Source organism: Pezoporus flaviventris, unplaced genomic scaffold (assembly GCF_033815535.1).
Source record: "Pezoporus flaviventris isolate CSIRO_AGI_PZ_B2104156 unplaced genomic scaffold, CSIRO_AGI_Pfla_v1 ptg000046l, whole genome shotgun sequence".
Lineage (NCBI taxonomy): Eukaryota > Metazoa > Chordata > Aves > Psittaciformes > Psittacidae > Pezoporus > Pezoporus flaviventris.
In genome coordinates, this window is record NW_026892594.1 from 48,111 (window position 1) to 63,452 (window position 15,342).

The 15,342-nt window shown below is 52.2% G+C and overlaps 1 protein-coding gene across 3 annotated transcripts in view; it reads right to left on the minus strand.

Annotated features, from left to right (window-relative positions):
• Positions 1–15,342, minus strand: part of TNPO3 (transportin 3) — a 28,110-nt gene that overhangs the window by 7,418 nt on the left and 5,350 nt on the right. For all 3 annotated transcript variants that reach the window (XM_061467893.1, XM_061467892.1, XM_061467894.1), the window contains exons 2-10: positions 12,761–12,961; positions 11,287–11,360; positions 10,826–10,982; positions 6,033–6,176; positions 4,173–4,348; positions 2,887–3,025; positions 1,227–1,373; positions 571–678; positions 156–247 (exon numbers count right to left, since the gene is read on the minus strand). In XM_061467893.1, coding sequence (XP_061323877.1) covers positions 156–247; positions 571–678; positions 1,227–1,373; positions 2,887–3,025; positions 4,173–4,348; positions 6,033–6,176; positions 10,826–10,982; positions 11,287–11,360; positions 12,761–12,961 — 1,238 coding nt within the window. The remainder of the gene's footprint in view (positions 1–155; positions 248–570; positions 679–1,226; positions 1,374–2,886; positions 3,026–4,172; positions 4,349–6,032; positions 6,177–10,825; positions 10,983–11,286; positions 11,361–12,760; positions 12,962–15,342) is intronic.

Here is a 15,342-nt window from a genome sequence, read left to right on the forward strand (position 1 = left end):
TCCATGCTGGACCCATATTCCTGGCCAGGAAGCTGAAACCTCCAAGAAAGAGCCATGCTATGATTCCGTATTAGTGGTGTCCCCACAAAACTCACTTGGAGGCAGGTCCTGACCCCACAGCCCCTACAGACACGAGCAGTGTGGTCATCACTCACTGGTCAACGCTCTTGGCTATGGAGGCCATGATGAAGAGGACAGCTTCCGTCACCTCCCAGGGGGGGTTCCCATCCTTCAGCGTGGCATAGAGCTGCAAGGGAGACGACTGGTCACAGAAGAAGCTACAAACACATCTCAGGGATATGTGGTTGTGAATCCCACCCTGTGAGAGCACCACGTGCTCCTCACCTCCTCCCAAACACCTGAAACACCAGGCTCCAGGCGTGGACCTGCACAATGCACACACAACCCTGGAATGCTGGGACCACAGGAGCTTTCCCATGTGGTGTGAGACCTCCTGCTCCTCCTGGAACTGTCTCCTCCACCTACTTCACTTCCTTGTGCATGAGATGTGTGTGACCTCCTCCTCATCCCAAAGGCCATCAGTGCTTCATGATGCTCCTGCAAACCCACCTGAGCAAAGCACTCCACTGAGCCCACCAAGAAGATGAGGTCTTTGACCAGGTCCGACACCCGCATCCGGAACTCCCCAAAGTCATCTGTCTCCTCTGGGACACCTTCCTAAAGGGATGAATAACAGGGTGTGAAGCTCAGAGGAATCCAGGTTCTCACTCAATCACAGAAGATGATCACAGAAGATCCATCATTCCTGCCCTCTTCTCCCTGGATTAAGCTACTGAAGGGTATTTGAAGGAGATCCATGCACACACACTGTGTATTCCTGCTCCAAAACATAGATGAAGCGATGGGAATCAAGGGGATGAGGAGCTTCAAGGAGGATAAAGCACCCCACAAGGAGGAAGAGCTGTGACTTATGCAAGCTTTATCCTGACCAAAACACCCCTGAGCAGGGAATGAAGCAAGTCCCAAAGTGGGAACAACCTAGGGAAAAGCAGGAGAGGGTCATCCTGCAGGAACCAGACACCAGGTAGCTCTGTTAGGACAAGACTTCATGAGAAGAGCTTTAACACAACAGTTCTCATCACTCCCAATTGTCCCTCTCTGCGGTAACTCCTGAGCCCTACAGCTATGGAAGGTCAGCAGTGAGGATGGGCACATCCCACCATCCCAGCTGCTTCTAGAGGGAAGGAAAACCAAGGCAGCCTTACGTGGTCTGAGTCAAGCTGGCAGTGTCTGGCCAGGGCATGGAGAAGGCGCTGGATGTAGGCTTTGAAGATGCTGTGGATGATGGCATCATCCGTCTTGTAGAGGTGCTCCCCAAGTCTGTACCAGAAGTTAAAGGAAATTTCTACCACCTATTTGGGGAGAAAACTTGTTACCAACACAATTCTCTCTCCCCTTTGCTCTGCTGATGCTCCCTAAACCTCTCTGCATCTGGGGTACCACCAAGTCCAATCAGTGCTTCACCACGAGGAGCAGCTCCAAAAGGGACCTGAAACAGGCTGAGTGCACTTGAAAGCCTGTGAGCAGTGAAGCTCTTCTGCAAACCTAACACTGGAGCACAAGAAACATCTCTTCCTGCCATCACCTCCTTTCACATCATTAAACCTGCCGGGAGGAGGTTTTAATCTGCCTGATCCTGGCAGGATTTGTGCCCTTCTGCTGTCTCTGCTCATCCATCAGGAGGTGTTTAACACTTAGCCTGACCCAATGAGCTACAGAGCATTTTGCTCTCCCCACCAGAGCCACACTGGCGGAAGGATTTCACCACCTACAGCTGATCCCCACCAACCACAGCCTTGCATCTGATGGCCTGATGGCCACCACGGGGTTGGGCTAACAACATGAGGGAGATGGCAACACCATACAGAAGCAAACATCTCCAAGAGAGCAGCTCAGGCTGGAATGGGATGTTGCTCCAAAGCCTGCTCTGGACAGGGCATTAGCTCAGTCTAGACCCACCTCCCATCCATCACTTGAGGGGCTGCATCCCCCCCTTAAGTACAGAAGGAAGGACGAGCATCCCAAAAATCCCAGTTGGCACCCCTCTGCTCCCCACATTGGATTGAGCCCCTCCACAAAGGAACCTCCATCTGCTGAAGTCTTACAGTGCCTAAAGGGGCTGCAGGAAAGCTGGAGAGGGGCTTTGGACAAGGGCCTGTAGGGACAGGCCAAGGGGAATGGCTTTAACCTGCCAGAGGGGAGACTGAGATGAGCTCTTAGGCAGAAGCTCTTCCCTGTGAGGGTGCTGAGGCGCTGGCACAGGGTGCCCAGAGAAGCTGTGGCTGCCCCATCCCTGGCAGTGTTCAAGGCCAGGTTGCACACAGGGGCTTGGAGCAAGCTGCTCTAGTGGAAGGTGTCCCTGCCTGTGGCAGAGGGTTGGAACTGGAGGAGCTTTAAGCTCCCTTCCAACACAAACCATCCCATGAAATCACCCAGGGATCAGCTACTAGGATTTAGCAAAGCTTTGGAAGAATAAATTGGGGTTTTAAGGAGCTCATCTTACACATAAAGCTCTGTACTTAAGGCAGGGTATTTGGGAAGCTCTGATGCACAACGTCTTTTCACTTCCTCAGAGGGCAAAGTTTCCCTGAGCCACACTGCAACCCCCACAGAACTTCACTTGCACACGTGCAGAGAACACTAGGGAGGGTTTTGGTGCTGTACTCACAGCCCCACAAATCCAGAGGCTGGGAAAGGGAAGCAGAGCTGGATTCCTGCCTCAAAACCCAGAGCTGGTGCTCCAAAGCCAGCAGCTCACAGGAACTGAATCCTCCCAAGAATGTGGCCATAGAAGAGGAAGGTTTCCTTCCTGCTGAGTCAACTCTGGAGCAGTGAGAGCTGGTGAGGACAGGAACCCTGACTCACCTCGTACTGCGGGTGTCCCGCACAGATGAGCAGCAGCTCCAGCGTCCTCAGGTCTCCCAGCCCTTGGCCTGGGGTGCACACTATCTTATCCAGGAAGGTCTCGCAGAGCTCGGTGAACACACGGCAGTAGTTGAGCACCCTGGGGAGGAAAAGCAGCAAGTCAGAGGGATGGACGTGGGATCACGCAGCCCAGCACGGAGAGGTTGAGGCTGCGCAGGTAACACGCTCCTGAGCTTCAGCTCAGGCCAAGAAACACCAAGTTCTGCTTCAGCTTTCAGTGAGCAGCTGGGAAACAAAAAAGGGGAACTTGGCTTTGCTCAGTTAGGTGAAAACACCCAGTTCCAGTCAGCAAATGTTATGAAATTCTCACATCACCCATTGCAGCTGAGAAGACTTCTCTAAATCCACAGCATGGGGCAGGGGGACACGTGAGCAGCTTGGGTCAAAGGCAGCCCCAAGAAGGTGCCAAGTTTCAGAAGGCAAAGGTACAAACCTGCTTTAAAAGTACACCCAGAATGTCCCGAAGCCCAAGCACTGGGTGGCAGCAGAACTGCTCTTCTGATAGAAACAGTTCAGTGCTGGAGTTTGAGATGATCTATGAGCCTACTCTGCTTGAACATGGTAATGAAGGCAAAGGGGAATGGCTTTAACCTGCCAAAGGGGAGACTGAGATGAGCTCTTAGGCAGAAGCTCTTCCCTGTGAGGGTGCTGAGGTGCTGGCACAGGGTGCCCAGAGAAGCTGTGGCACAAACTGGCCTGGAATCAACTGGGGCTGAAGGTCGGGGGGGGCCCATCAGAGCAGTAAGGTTTTGTGGCTGCCAACATGCGTAGAGCACGCAGGTCAATGTGCTCCATCAAAGTATGATGGCTTCTGTTTCTCTTGAGACAAGAATGAGGAGCTCTTGACCCAGTGGCACATCCAGTGGGAACAGCTGACCTGGGTGTGGGTATCTGGAACAACAGGTTGCATCTAAACTCTATTTTAAGGCTGGTAAAGCATCAGCTGCAGCTCAGGACGCTTCCTTGCACTTAACCAGCCCCAGGGAACACCAACACCACACCCAGAGCTGCTGACAGTCCAAACCTGAGCCCAGCCTCATGCCTGGAGCATAAACCGGTGCACCAAGGCCAAGGAAGTCATCTGCACACTTGTCTTTGCTCCACAGACACTTATTTGCATTGCAGACTTCAGAGTGCTGCACGGAAACCAACACCAACTTCATGCAGGTGCCAGCACAGTTAATGCTGGTGCTTCTCCTCCCTTCCCAGGTTGGAAGCTCACTCACTTGTCCAGGTCCTCCCGTGCTACAGCCATGTGATAGGCACTCTCCAGGGTGAGGACCCCCTGGAAGAGCTGCAGGGCCAGGGGCAGGTTGGTCTCCACGTTCTCGATGGCATAGAGGGCTGAGCACACGCAGTCCGAAGCGGCTTCGTGGAGGTTTGATGATGTCTTGTCTTGTTGCTGCAAGGAAGGAAGGAGAAGAGCCCAATGATCGTGTTCTGGAGTGACATGGTGATGGAGACACAGGGGTTTGTTCTTCTTGTGCCCAAGATCCATTGTAGAGGTTCAAAACTCCCCACAACTCACTCCCACCAGCCCTGCAAAGCCTGTGCTGCTTCACCAGCCTGGACGCTTGAGGTCCAAACTGACCCCATCCCACTGAGTCTTCCTTGAGGGAGGGGAAAACCCCATCTGAAATCCATGGAAGCTCAGAAGGAAAGAAAACACAAGTGCTGTTCCTCAGGGGTTGTGTTGGGACTGATCCCATTCAACATCTTTGTTGATGACACAGACAGCAGGATCGAGCACCCTCAGTGAGTCTGCTGATGACACTGAGCTGTGTGGTGGGGTCATGCAGGAGGGAAGGGATGGGATCCAGAGGGAGGCAACTGAATCCAGCTCTGGAGCAACAGCAAAAGAGGGACATGGAGCTGCTGGAGTGAGTGCAGAGGAGGCCATGGAGATGCTGCGAAGGCTGGAGCAGCTCTGCTCTGGAGCCAGGCTGAGAGAGCTGGGCTGGGTCAGCCTGGAGAAGAGAAGGCTCCTGAAGGGGTGAAGGGGAGACCTTAGAGCAGCTCCAGTGCCTAAAGGGGCTGCAGGAAAGCTGGAGAGGGGCTTTGGACAAGGGCCTGTAGAGACAGGCCAAGGGGAATGGCTTTAACCTGCCAGAGGGGAGACTGAGATGAGCTCTTAGGCAGAAGCTCTTCCCTGTGAGGGTGCTGAGGCGCTGGCACAGGGTGCCCAGAGAAGCTGTGGCTGCCCCATCCCTGGCAGTGTTCAAGGCCAGGTTGGACACAGGGGCTTGGAGCAAGCTGCTCGAGTGGAAGGTGTTCCTGCCTGTGGCAGGGGTTGGAACTGGAGGAGCTTTAAGCTCTCTTCCAACACAAACAAGGCTGGGATTCTGTGATCTTGTACTCTCTGCTGCTGAGTGCAGTTCATGGAGGTGGAAGGCTCACTGATGGCAGCACAGCAGGAAGGTTCCTGCAGCCCAACACCTCCCTCTCTACAGCAGCTCTGCCTCGGCCCAACACACTACAGGCAGCAGTGACCTCTGCTGTCCCCAGCTGCTTGTGTCCTTCCAGCTCCACAGGAAAAGCCAAGATTCCCAGGGGAGCATGGAATGATCTCATAGGGGTGGGCTGCTGAGCTGGGTGGTTGAGTTCAACCAAGTCAGGGCATCTGCTCAGGAGAGATGTCACAGTCTTTCCAAGAACAGGGAATGGTTCTCAGCTCTGGGCTCATATTCCCTGGATCAATCCAGAAGAAGGGCAGGAAAGAGTAAAACCAAAGGAGCTGCAGAGCCTCTTCCTTCCACACAAACAGCCAAACACACATGATGTTCTGCGATGTTCTGCAAAAGCTCGCAGAATACTTTTGGTCCATCAGCTTTGTCTCCACATCAAATTCCTGCACTAAGGACCAAGTACACAGGCAGAGGAAACTACTAAGGGTACTTTTCATTTCTCCCTTGGGAGCTTGCTCTTCCCTGCCTGCTAGCAGAGCAGGACAACCTGCCTTGTGGAGCTGATGGAGGTAAAAAAGCAAGCAGTGGATTGCTACTCGAGAGAGGAGGGATGAAACCCACCTTCCCCACCTCCTGGTCCTCAAAGCCCATCAAACCCTCATTGCCAAGAGGAATACTCACCAGCACCTCGAACAGGAGTGACAGCAACTTGCTGTTTGCCATGAAGGTGCTGTCCAGGACGCCCAGGTTGAACCAGCTCCCCAGGCACCGGAAGATCTTGATGAGCATCTTCTCGTCATTGCCTGCTTTCTCCACACATGTCATCTACAGCAGGACAAGGAGGAACCAGTTAGGAACCCAACAGGTAACCCCACAAGCAAAATAACATCTAGTTCTTGGAAAGCCATCCTGGAGTGTCCACAGTTAGCATGAAGAACTCCTCCATGAATCTGGCAAGACAAAGGGAGCCTGGGACAGTCAGGACAGACCCCTCCAAGAGCACACACAGCATGAGTTGGGGCAATCCCAAGCACAAACACACGCTGGGAAGAGGATGGATGGAGCAGCCCTGAGGAGGACTTGGCTGCCCCATCCCTGGCAGTGTTCAAGGGCAGGTTGGACACAGGGGCTTGGAGCAAGCTGCTCTAGTGGAAGGTGTCCCTGCCCGTGGCAGGGGTTGGAACTGGAGGAGTTTTAAGGTCCCTTCCAACCCAAACCACTTTGGGATTCTACGAGTGTTCTATCAAGCAGCACTTTTAGACCCATGTGGAAGCAAGAAAAGCACTTTGAGTGTTTTCACTCATTCCCAGTTTCCTACAGGATCCTGTCTCAGACCAGTGGAGCATGGACACAAATGAGTTTCCTACATGATAAGCCCCTAAACTCAATCCCATCTCACTTTACGTTTCTCATCACAAAACAACCATTGCCAAAGAGAAGATGGGTCATGAGGGTCAGATTCACCCCAAAGGCCACCTTGATGACCTGTGAACCATCCTTCCCTTGCCAGGCTGAGGGAAAGGAAGAAGAGGTGGACAGGAAGGACCTGGAGAAGGATCCCAGACTCCCTTTCTCCCAGAAGAGAGCCCGGATTGGCCAAGCAATCCTGACCAGGAGATCCTCCTCACTTGACACTTCAAGCCTGAAGGTAGAATGTTGCACTTCATCACAGTATCCTTTCGTAGATCCCCTTTTTGTCACTCAAGAAAGAGAATTTAGCATTTAAATCCTATGGAGAAGAATTAATTTTGGGATTTACTATAAAAGCTCCTGGTAGAAGCAGAGGAAATCTGAACAGAAACTCTTATGACAGCACTATGTCCCTTGGTGACCCTCACATCGTGCTGGTGAGGCTGGGAGCAGCCAGTGCAAGGTGACACTGCCTGTCTCATTGATGTGACAGCCAGGCTTCTCCCACATGTCCTAGGGAAGGGCTGGAAATTGCTGGGAGAGATGGCAGGACTGCAGGAGGGATGGTGCAGGGACTGCAGGAAGGTGAAAAGGGTTTCAAGAGTGAGAAAGGATTCGTGCAAACTCAAGCCTAAGGAAAAGGTGACACGGGGCTCCCCCAGTGGCTGTGCTGGTCATGGCATGGAGCTCTGCTGGGGAAAATACAGGCGGAAGAGTCTTCTCAAGAAGGTCTGAGCTGCTGTGGAGCAGAGGGAACAGCTCAACTGTGTGACTGCATGTGGAGGATGAGAGGAAATGGCCCCAAGTTGTGCCAAGGGAAGTGGAGACTGGATATGGGGAAAAATGTCTTCACTGAAAGCACGGCCACAGGAGGCCATGGAGATGCTGCGAGGGCTGGAGCAGCTCTGCTCTGGAGCCAGGCTGAGAGAGCTGGGCTGGGTCAGCCTGGAGAAGAGAAGGCTCCTGAAGGGGAGACCTTAGAGCAGCTCCAGTGCCTAAAGGGGCTGCAGGAAAGCTGGAGAGGGGCTTGGGACAAGGGCCTGTAGGGACAGGCCAAGGGGAATGGCTTTAACCTGCCAGAGGGGAGACTGAGATGAGCTCTTAGGCAGAAGCTCTTCCCTGTGAGGGTGCTGAGGCGCTGGCACAGGGTGCCCAGAGAAGCTGTGGCTGCCCCATCCCTGGCAGTGTTCAAGGCCAGGTTGGACACAGGGGCTTGGAGCAAGCTGCTCTAGTGGAAGGTGTCCCTGCCCGTGGCAGGGTTTGGAACTGGAGGAGCTTTAAGCTCCCATCCAACACAAACAAGGCTGGGATTCTGTAATCCTCAAGAGCACAGTTCCTTCTATCTACATCAGCTACAACTCAGGGAACACTGACCAGGAGGATGGGAATGTGGCTGGAAGAAAAACGGGTGACCACAGACCCATGAGTGCAGGGCAGCCAAGCACAGGAAGATCGGGCTGCAGAGCAGAGGAACGGCTGCTGATGAGGTGCTGCAATGGAACACCCCAAACCCTGAGTCCATCTGGAGCCTGGTGTCATTCACAAGTAGCTCAGTGGAATCACAGGCTTGTGACATGCTGCTGAGGGGATGTCATCTTTCTTTCTTTAGATAAGCAGCATGAAAGAGTAGACATTGATGGGAAGCTCTAGGGACTATGGCACATGCTCCATCTGAAGCCTGAGACAGGGTTGGCTGCTCTTTTATGGGGTTGGATGCTCTTTTATGGAGCTCAAACAACGCCAAAGAACACGAGAAGCTTCCCTGGCAAGGCAGGAGCTGGCAAGGAGCATTTCTTTTCAGTCCACAAAGAGATTTATCTCAACGCTTATTCTCTGCTCCCCAAACTTGCTTTCTTTTGGGGTCCACAATAGTCTTGTTCTTTGAGAGCAGGAATAGTCCCTGAATGGAGAAACCTTTGGAGAACCACCAGGAGATTCAGCTACAGTGTCCTGTTTGCCAAACACCAAGCGTGACCTGCAGCAAATGTATAACCTCAGTTTACCACGGCATGGTCAGAAACTGGGCATGTTCTCAGGTCTGAAAGTGAGAAGACAGAGAAAACCCAGGGTTTTAGTATCTGAATGCCTTGCTTCTAAGATACTTGAAGTTCAACAAGGCCAAGGAGCTACAAGAAACCTGGAGAGGGGCTTTGGACAAGGGCCTGTAGGGATAGGACAAGGGGAATGGCTTTAACCTGCCAGAGGGGAGACTGAGATGAGCTCTTAGGCAGAAGCTCTTCCCTGTGAGGGTGCTGAGGCGCTGGCACAGGGTGCCCAGAGAAGCTGTGGCTGCCCCATCCCTGGCAGTGTTCAAGGCCAGGCTGGACACAGGGGCTTGGAGCAAGCTGCTCTAGTGGAAGGTGTCCCTGCCTGTGGCAGGGGTTGGAGCTGGAGGAGCTTTAAGGTCCCTTCTAACACAAACCAGTCTGGGATTCTGTGATATATCAAGACACAAGATGTCTTCGGGGCGGAGTCTAGTTGGAGGCCTATAACCAGTGGAGTGCCTCAAGGGTCAGTACTGGGACCAGTATTATTTAATATATTCATCAATGATTTAGATGAGGGAATTGAGTGTACTATCAGCAAGTTTGCTGATGACGCTAAGCTGGGAGGAGTGGCTGACACGCCAGAAGGCTGTGCTGCCATCCAGCGAGACCTGGACAGGCTGGAGAGTTGGGCAGGGAGTAACTTGATGAAATATAACAAGGGAAAGTGTAGAGTCCTGCATCTGGGCAGGAACAACCCCAGGTTCCAGTACAGGTTGGGAAACGACCTGTTAGAGAGCAGTGTAGGGGAGAGGGACCTGGGGGTCCTAGTGGATGACAGGATGACCATGAGCCAACACGGTGCCCTTGTGGCTAAGAAGGCCAATGGCATCCTGGGGTGTATTAGAAGGGGGGTGGTTAGTAGGTCGAGAGAGGTCCTCCTTCCCCTCTACTCTGCCCTGGTGAGACCGCATCTGGAGTATTGTGTCCAGTTCTGGGCCCCTCAGTTCAAGAAGGACAGGGACCTGCTGGAGAGAGTCCAGAGCAGGGCAACGAAGATGATTAAGGGAGTGGAACATCTCCCTTATGAGGAAAGACTGAGGGAGCTGGGTCTCTATAGTTTAGAGAAGAGGAGACTGAGGGGTGACCTTATTAGTGTCTATAAATATATAAAGGGGGAGTGTCACGAGGATGGAGCCAGGCTCTACTCAGTGGCAAACAATGATAGGACAAGGGGTAATGGGTACAAACTGGAACACAAGAGGTTCCACTTAAACTTGAGAAGAAACTTCTTCTCAGTGAGGGTGACGGAACACTGGAACAGGCTGCCCAGGGAGGTTGTGGAGTCTCCTTCCCTGGAGACATTCAAAACCCGCCTGGACACATTCCTGTGTAACATTATCTAGGTGTTCCTGCTCCGGCAGGGGGATTGGACTAGATGATCTTTTGAGGTCTCTTCCAATCTCTAACATACTGTGAAGATGTGGAGATCTCAAGATGATGACCTAGAGAGCTACATACACACACCCATAATGGGCTGAAGTAATTTCTGGCTTAGCCCTCAAACAACACAAAACTAGTGCAGCCTGCACAGGAATCCCAGCTTAGCCAATGACTGGACCTAAAATCTAGGAAACTAAAGAGCTCTTCCTGAACTTACAGCACAGAATGCTGGAAGAGAAGCCTCCATACTTGGTACCACCAATGAAATCAACGCAGTGCCCAAGGACAGTCTGGTTGAGAGGATGAGACAGCTGAGTTCCCAGAACTAGCTCTGTTATCAAACCAGTGCTGACAACAAGAACCTGACTCTGATTTTGTTCTTCTTGGAACTGAAATATATAAAACCATCTTGTTTCATACATCCAACCTGGAATAGCCTGGACCAGTGATGTGGAGGGGGAGAAGAATGATGGAGCCTCATCTACAAAAGCCATGTAGACGAGGCCCTCAGTGCTATGGGTTAGTGGTGGCCTTGGCAGTGCTGGGGAACAGCTGGACTTGATGATCTGGTTCCAAGAAGCTGGATGAAGCTCCCCAGCAGCTGACCACTGCCTGGTCACTCTCTGGTCTCCTTACCAGCAGAGAGACGACCGTGCTGGAGTAATAGGCCAGATCCTCTATGATCTCGGTGCGGCGGTTGGCTCCGATGCGCAGGGACCGGCTGTGCACCTCCTCCGGCAGCACCGTGAGGATCTCCAGCAGGAAGGGGAGTGATGTGACATCATTGCTGTACCTGGAGCAATGGGGAGGGAGGACGGGCTGTGAGGGCAGGTGACAAACAAGTGCTCAAAGCTAGGTTGGACACAGGGGCTTGGAGCAATCTGCTCTAGGGGAAGGTGTCCATGCCCATGGCAAGGGTTGGAGCTGGATGAGCTTTAAGATCCCTCCCAACCCAAACCAGTCTGGGATACTATGAAAGAGAAACTTTCTGTATCATGGGCTCTTTGCTACTGGGGGCCTTTTTGGACTATGCAGCTCCACCCCCTCCCCATTTACTCAAGGATCAATTTAAGAGTTTGATACAAAGATTTACTCACTTTTCCACCAGTGTTTGTACGCAGCCTTTCCAAGAAGCCATCTGCAGGGCAAGGTCTGCTATTGCTAAAGCAAGCTGGAAGGAGAAGAGGGAAATGGGTTCAAAGTGAAATAGGGGAGATTGAGGTTAGATCTTAGGCACAAGTTCTTGCCTGTGAGGGTGCTGAGGCACTGGCACAGGGTGCCCAGAGAAGCTGTGGCTGCCCCATCCCTGGCAGTGTTCAAGGCCAGGTTGGACACAGGGGCTTGGAGCAAGCTGCTCGAGTGGAAGGTGTCCCTGCCCGTGGCAGGGGTTGGAGCTGGAGGAGCTTTGATAGGCTGAGAAAGTTGGGGCTGTTCAGCCTGGAGAAAAGAAGGCTGCATGGAGACCTCAGAGCAGCCTTCCAGTATTTGAAGGGGGTTACAAGGATGCTGGGGAGGGACTCTTCATTAGGGATTGTAGCGGTAGAAGGGGTAACGGGTTGAAACTTAAACAGGGGAAGTTTAGATTGGATATAAGGAGGAAATTCTTTCCTGTTAGGGTGGTGAGGCACTGGAATGGGTTGCCCACGGAAGTTGTGAATGCTTCATCCCTGGCAGTGTTCAAGGCCAGGTTGGACAGAGCCTTGGGTGACATGGTTTAGTGGGAGGTGTCCCTGCCCACTGCAGGGGGGTTGGAACTTGATGATCTTAAGGTCCTTTCCAACCCAAACCATTCCATGATTCCATGTTTCTATAAATAAAACAGCACATTAAGTGTGGGGACTGATACAATCTGCCCAACAGCTCAGGAGAAGGGGTTCTCTGACCATCAGAGCAGTGCTCAGCATGGGATATTCATCCACATTATTCGTGCCTTGTGCATGATCCTGTGTAACACCCATAGCCCCAGTGGGGTGGTATTACTTGATGGAGCTATTTAAGGGTTGAACAGGCAACTCTGCCTCAGTCTGTGCAGTGTTGGACACCCCTGTGCCACAGGAATTTATGGATAATGAGAATGAAGGGATTTCCAAGGACATGCCAGCACCCTGGGGGAAATCCTCCTGGATATCCAGGGCGCTGCTGGGCAGATCACTGCTCTGTCTGCATTGCAGAGCACAAAGGACAGACCAGGAAGAGTTATTCCTCCTCTCAGCCTCTCCAAACAGCAAAGAAGAGGATAAAGGATTGATTTAACCAAAGGAACTAAATAATGAAGGAATTATGTACTGGGAAACTCAATGGAGGTGGCTGCAGGCATCAACCTTCCCAGTTGTCCATGATGGAGAAAAAGCAACCAAGGGGTTTGCCTCAGTAGAAGTCAAAATGGCAAGAGGTGGAGGTGGCCACCATCAGCATCAATTCTTCCTCCTTCAAGCTCCCCACTGGAATGGCTCTGGCAGGGCTGTGACACCAGCCTGGTACCAGCCTGCTCCCAGTGGGAAGTTAGGACCAGCCCTCGCTGTGTCATGGACATTCAGAGCAGCTTCTTCCACGCCTCTGCTCAGCACCCACCTGGGTTACGATGACCGGTGACAGGTCTTTCAAGTTCTGGATGTGGGACAGCAGTGAGTCCCGTAGGGAAGCGTGGGAATCCGTGGGGAGTTCATAGAAGGAAGTTTGGATCTTCATCTTCATGGTCTGTGCCGCGAAGTAGCAGGATTCCACATCCTGATGGATCTGCAGCAGCTGGTCAGAGATCTCCCAAGCGTGGACCTGCAGGAAGAACAGCCAGTAAGTGAAACCCAATTTCCCTTTGGGAATGATGATGAAAATGGATCCTCTCCCCCAAAATCCCACCCTGATTCTCATCAGGAGAGTCCATTCGCGTTGCCTTCACACCTCAAGTGATGGAGCTGAGATGCTCATGGCCTCAGTTACCACAAGCCCTTCAGGAGAGCAGGTTAGAGAGTGATCTGATGCTCACCCTTGCAGTGAAGAGCATGGAGAGACGGTTTTGGGCTAAGGTTGACAATTTGGACAATTCTTGAGCCCATTACACAGCAATGGAAGCAGAAAGAGCCCAGCAAGGGAGAAATGGGGAAAGGATGGGATAAAAACCTCTTTGGGTCATAATAACGGCATGTAATTGCAAAACTGAAGCCACCAGCCCTGTCCAAGAGCACAGGCTGGGACTGGAGAAGCTGCTGCACATGATGGATGTGCCAAAGAGTTTGGAGGAGGGCCAGCAGTGAGGGAGATGAGCATCTGCCAGGCCTGTGTGAGACTGAAGGCACCAGAAGTTACAAGGAGAGCACTGGGTGAGCCACAGGACCCATAGGCACAGCCCGTGCCACCCTCACCTCACCAGGGTGGGCTCCACATCACAGCACAAGCACTGTTTAGAGCTGCTGAAGCACTCACTACCTAGGGTTTGGTAGGAAAATGAAGCCAGGAAAGCTTGGCTGGGCCACCAATTGTCACCAAACCCCACCACTGCCGCAGCACATCAGCATGGCTTGGGAAGAAACACTTGGATTAAGGGTCTCCTGTTGAGGAATGCTTCAGAGGACTCAGATGATCCAACTGTCTTCCCTTCCCAAACATCAGCAATATTCCAGCTCTGGAAACATCATTCAGCTTTTCCTTAAAAATTAAGTTTTTATTTTTCCACAGCACTTGAAATCTGCATAGTTGATCTTGAAATAGTCAATCTACATCATGTGTGTGACCAACACTGAGCGCCTCGGCCAACTCCTTGGACCAGCACCCCAAAAGCTGCTACACACAAGCCATGGGCACCCAGAAGGAACATGGTGAGCACGTCCAACACTTACCAGACTGTTTGCTATCACTATAATCACTGTTAGAAGGGACCTTAAAGCCCCTCCAGTTCCAACCCCCTGCCACGGGCAAGGACACCTTCCACTAGAGCTGCTTGCTCCAAGCCCTTGTGTCCAACCTGGCCTTGAACACTGCCAGGGATGGGGCAGCAACAGCTTCTCTGGGCACCCTGTGCCAGCACCTCAGCACCCTCACAAGGAAGAACTTCTGCCTAAGAGCTCATCTTAATCTCCCCTTGGGCAGATGAAAGCCATTCCCCTTGTTCTGTCCCTACTTTCAATAGGTGCTCACCAAGCTTTGAAGCCCACGATGGTCAAGGAGAGCATCCTTCCAGAGCTGCCTCCTTCCAGACATGCTCCTTCCCTCCTACCAGGCTTTGATCCTTCTTTTCCAGCTGCCTCTGTGCCCAGGGGCTGTCAAATGAGCTTTCTCCTTTAACTCCAGCTATTATTAGTTTAGCCTTAAGGTCCCTTCCAACCCAAACCATTCCATTCATATCGCTTATGTGTTGGCTTATGCACCTTTAGACAAAAGGTTCCAGAACTTTGTAAGGAGGAAGTTCTTTACTGTAAGGATGGTGAGGCACTGGAATGGGTTGCCCAAGAAGCTGCCCTGCTCCATCCCTGGTGGTGTGCAAGGCCGGGCTGGACAGAGCCTTGGGTGACATGGTTTAGTGGGAGGTGTCCCTGCCCATGGCAGGGGGTTTAGAACTGGGTGATCTTAAGGTCCTTTCCAACCCAAACCATTTTGTGATTCTAAGAGCATCCTCCATTGGAAGATGATGTCCTGTGGCCATCAGGCTGTGTGAGGAGGATCTTCACCAACCACCTCAAGGCCTATGGGTGATACTCACCTTCCTACTGAGAAGATATGACATCATGGGGTGGAAGAGGCTGCTCTGCAAGCCTACAATCCACCTTGTCTTGGCAGACTGGAAAGGAAAAGCTTGTTCCTTGTTTCCCACATGAACTCTTGGCTCCAGCTGGATTTCCAGAGTTCCATGAAGATGAACCAAGCAGCCTGGTGACAACATCCCCTTCCCTACCCACAGACGGTGACACCCACAAGGACCTTGTAACTGCTAGTTCAAACTGAAGCAGCCTTGGCTTTCCACCCAAATTACATTTCAGTTTGGTGGCCCAACACCTTCAGCATCCTACCACATGGACCCTTCCAGAGTAAAGGTGCTCATCTGCAGACTGTTGTACTTGAGGGTCAACACCAACCCTGTTATGAACAGCTCACATGTGATGCTACTACTACTTTACAAAAGGATTTTTACCTACAGTCGAGGCTGCTCTTCAGTCAGAAGC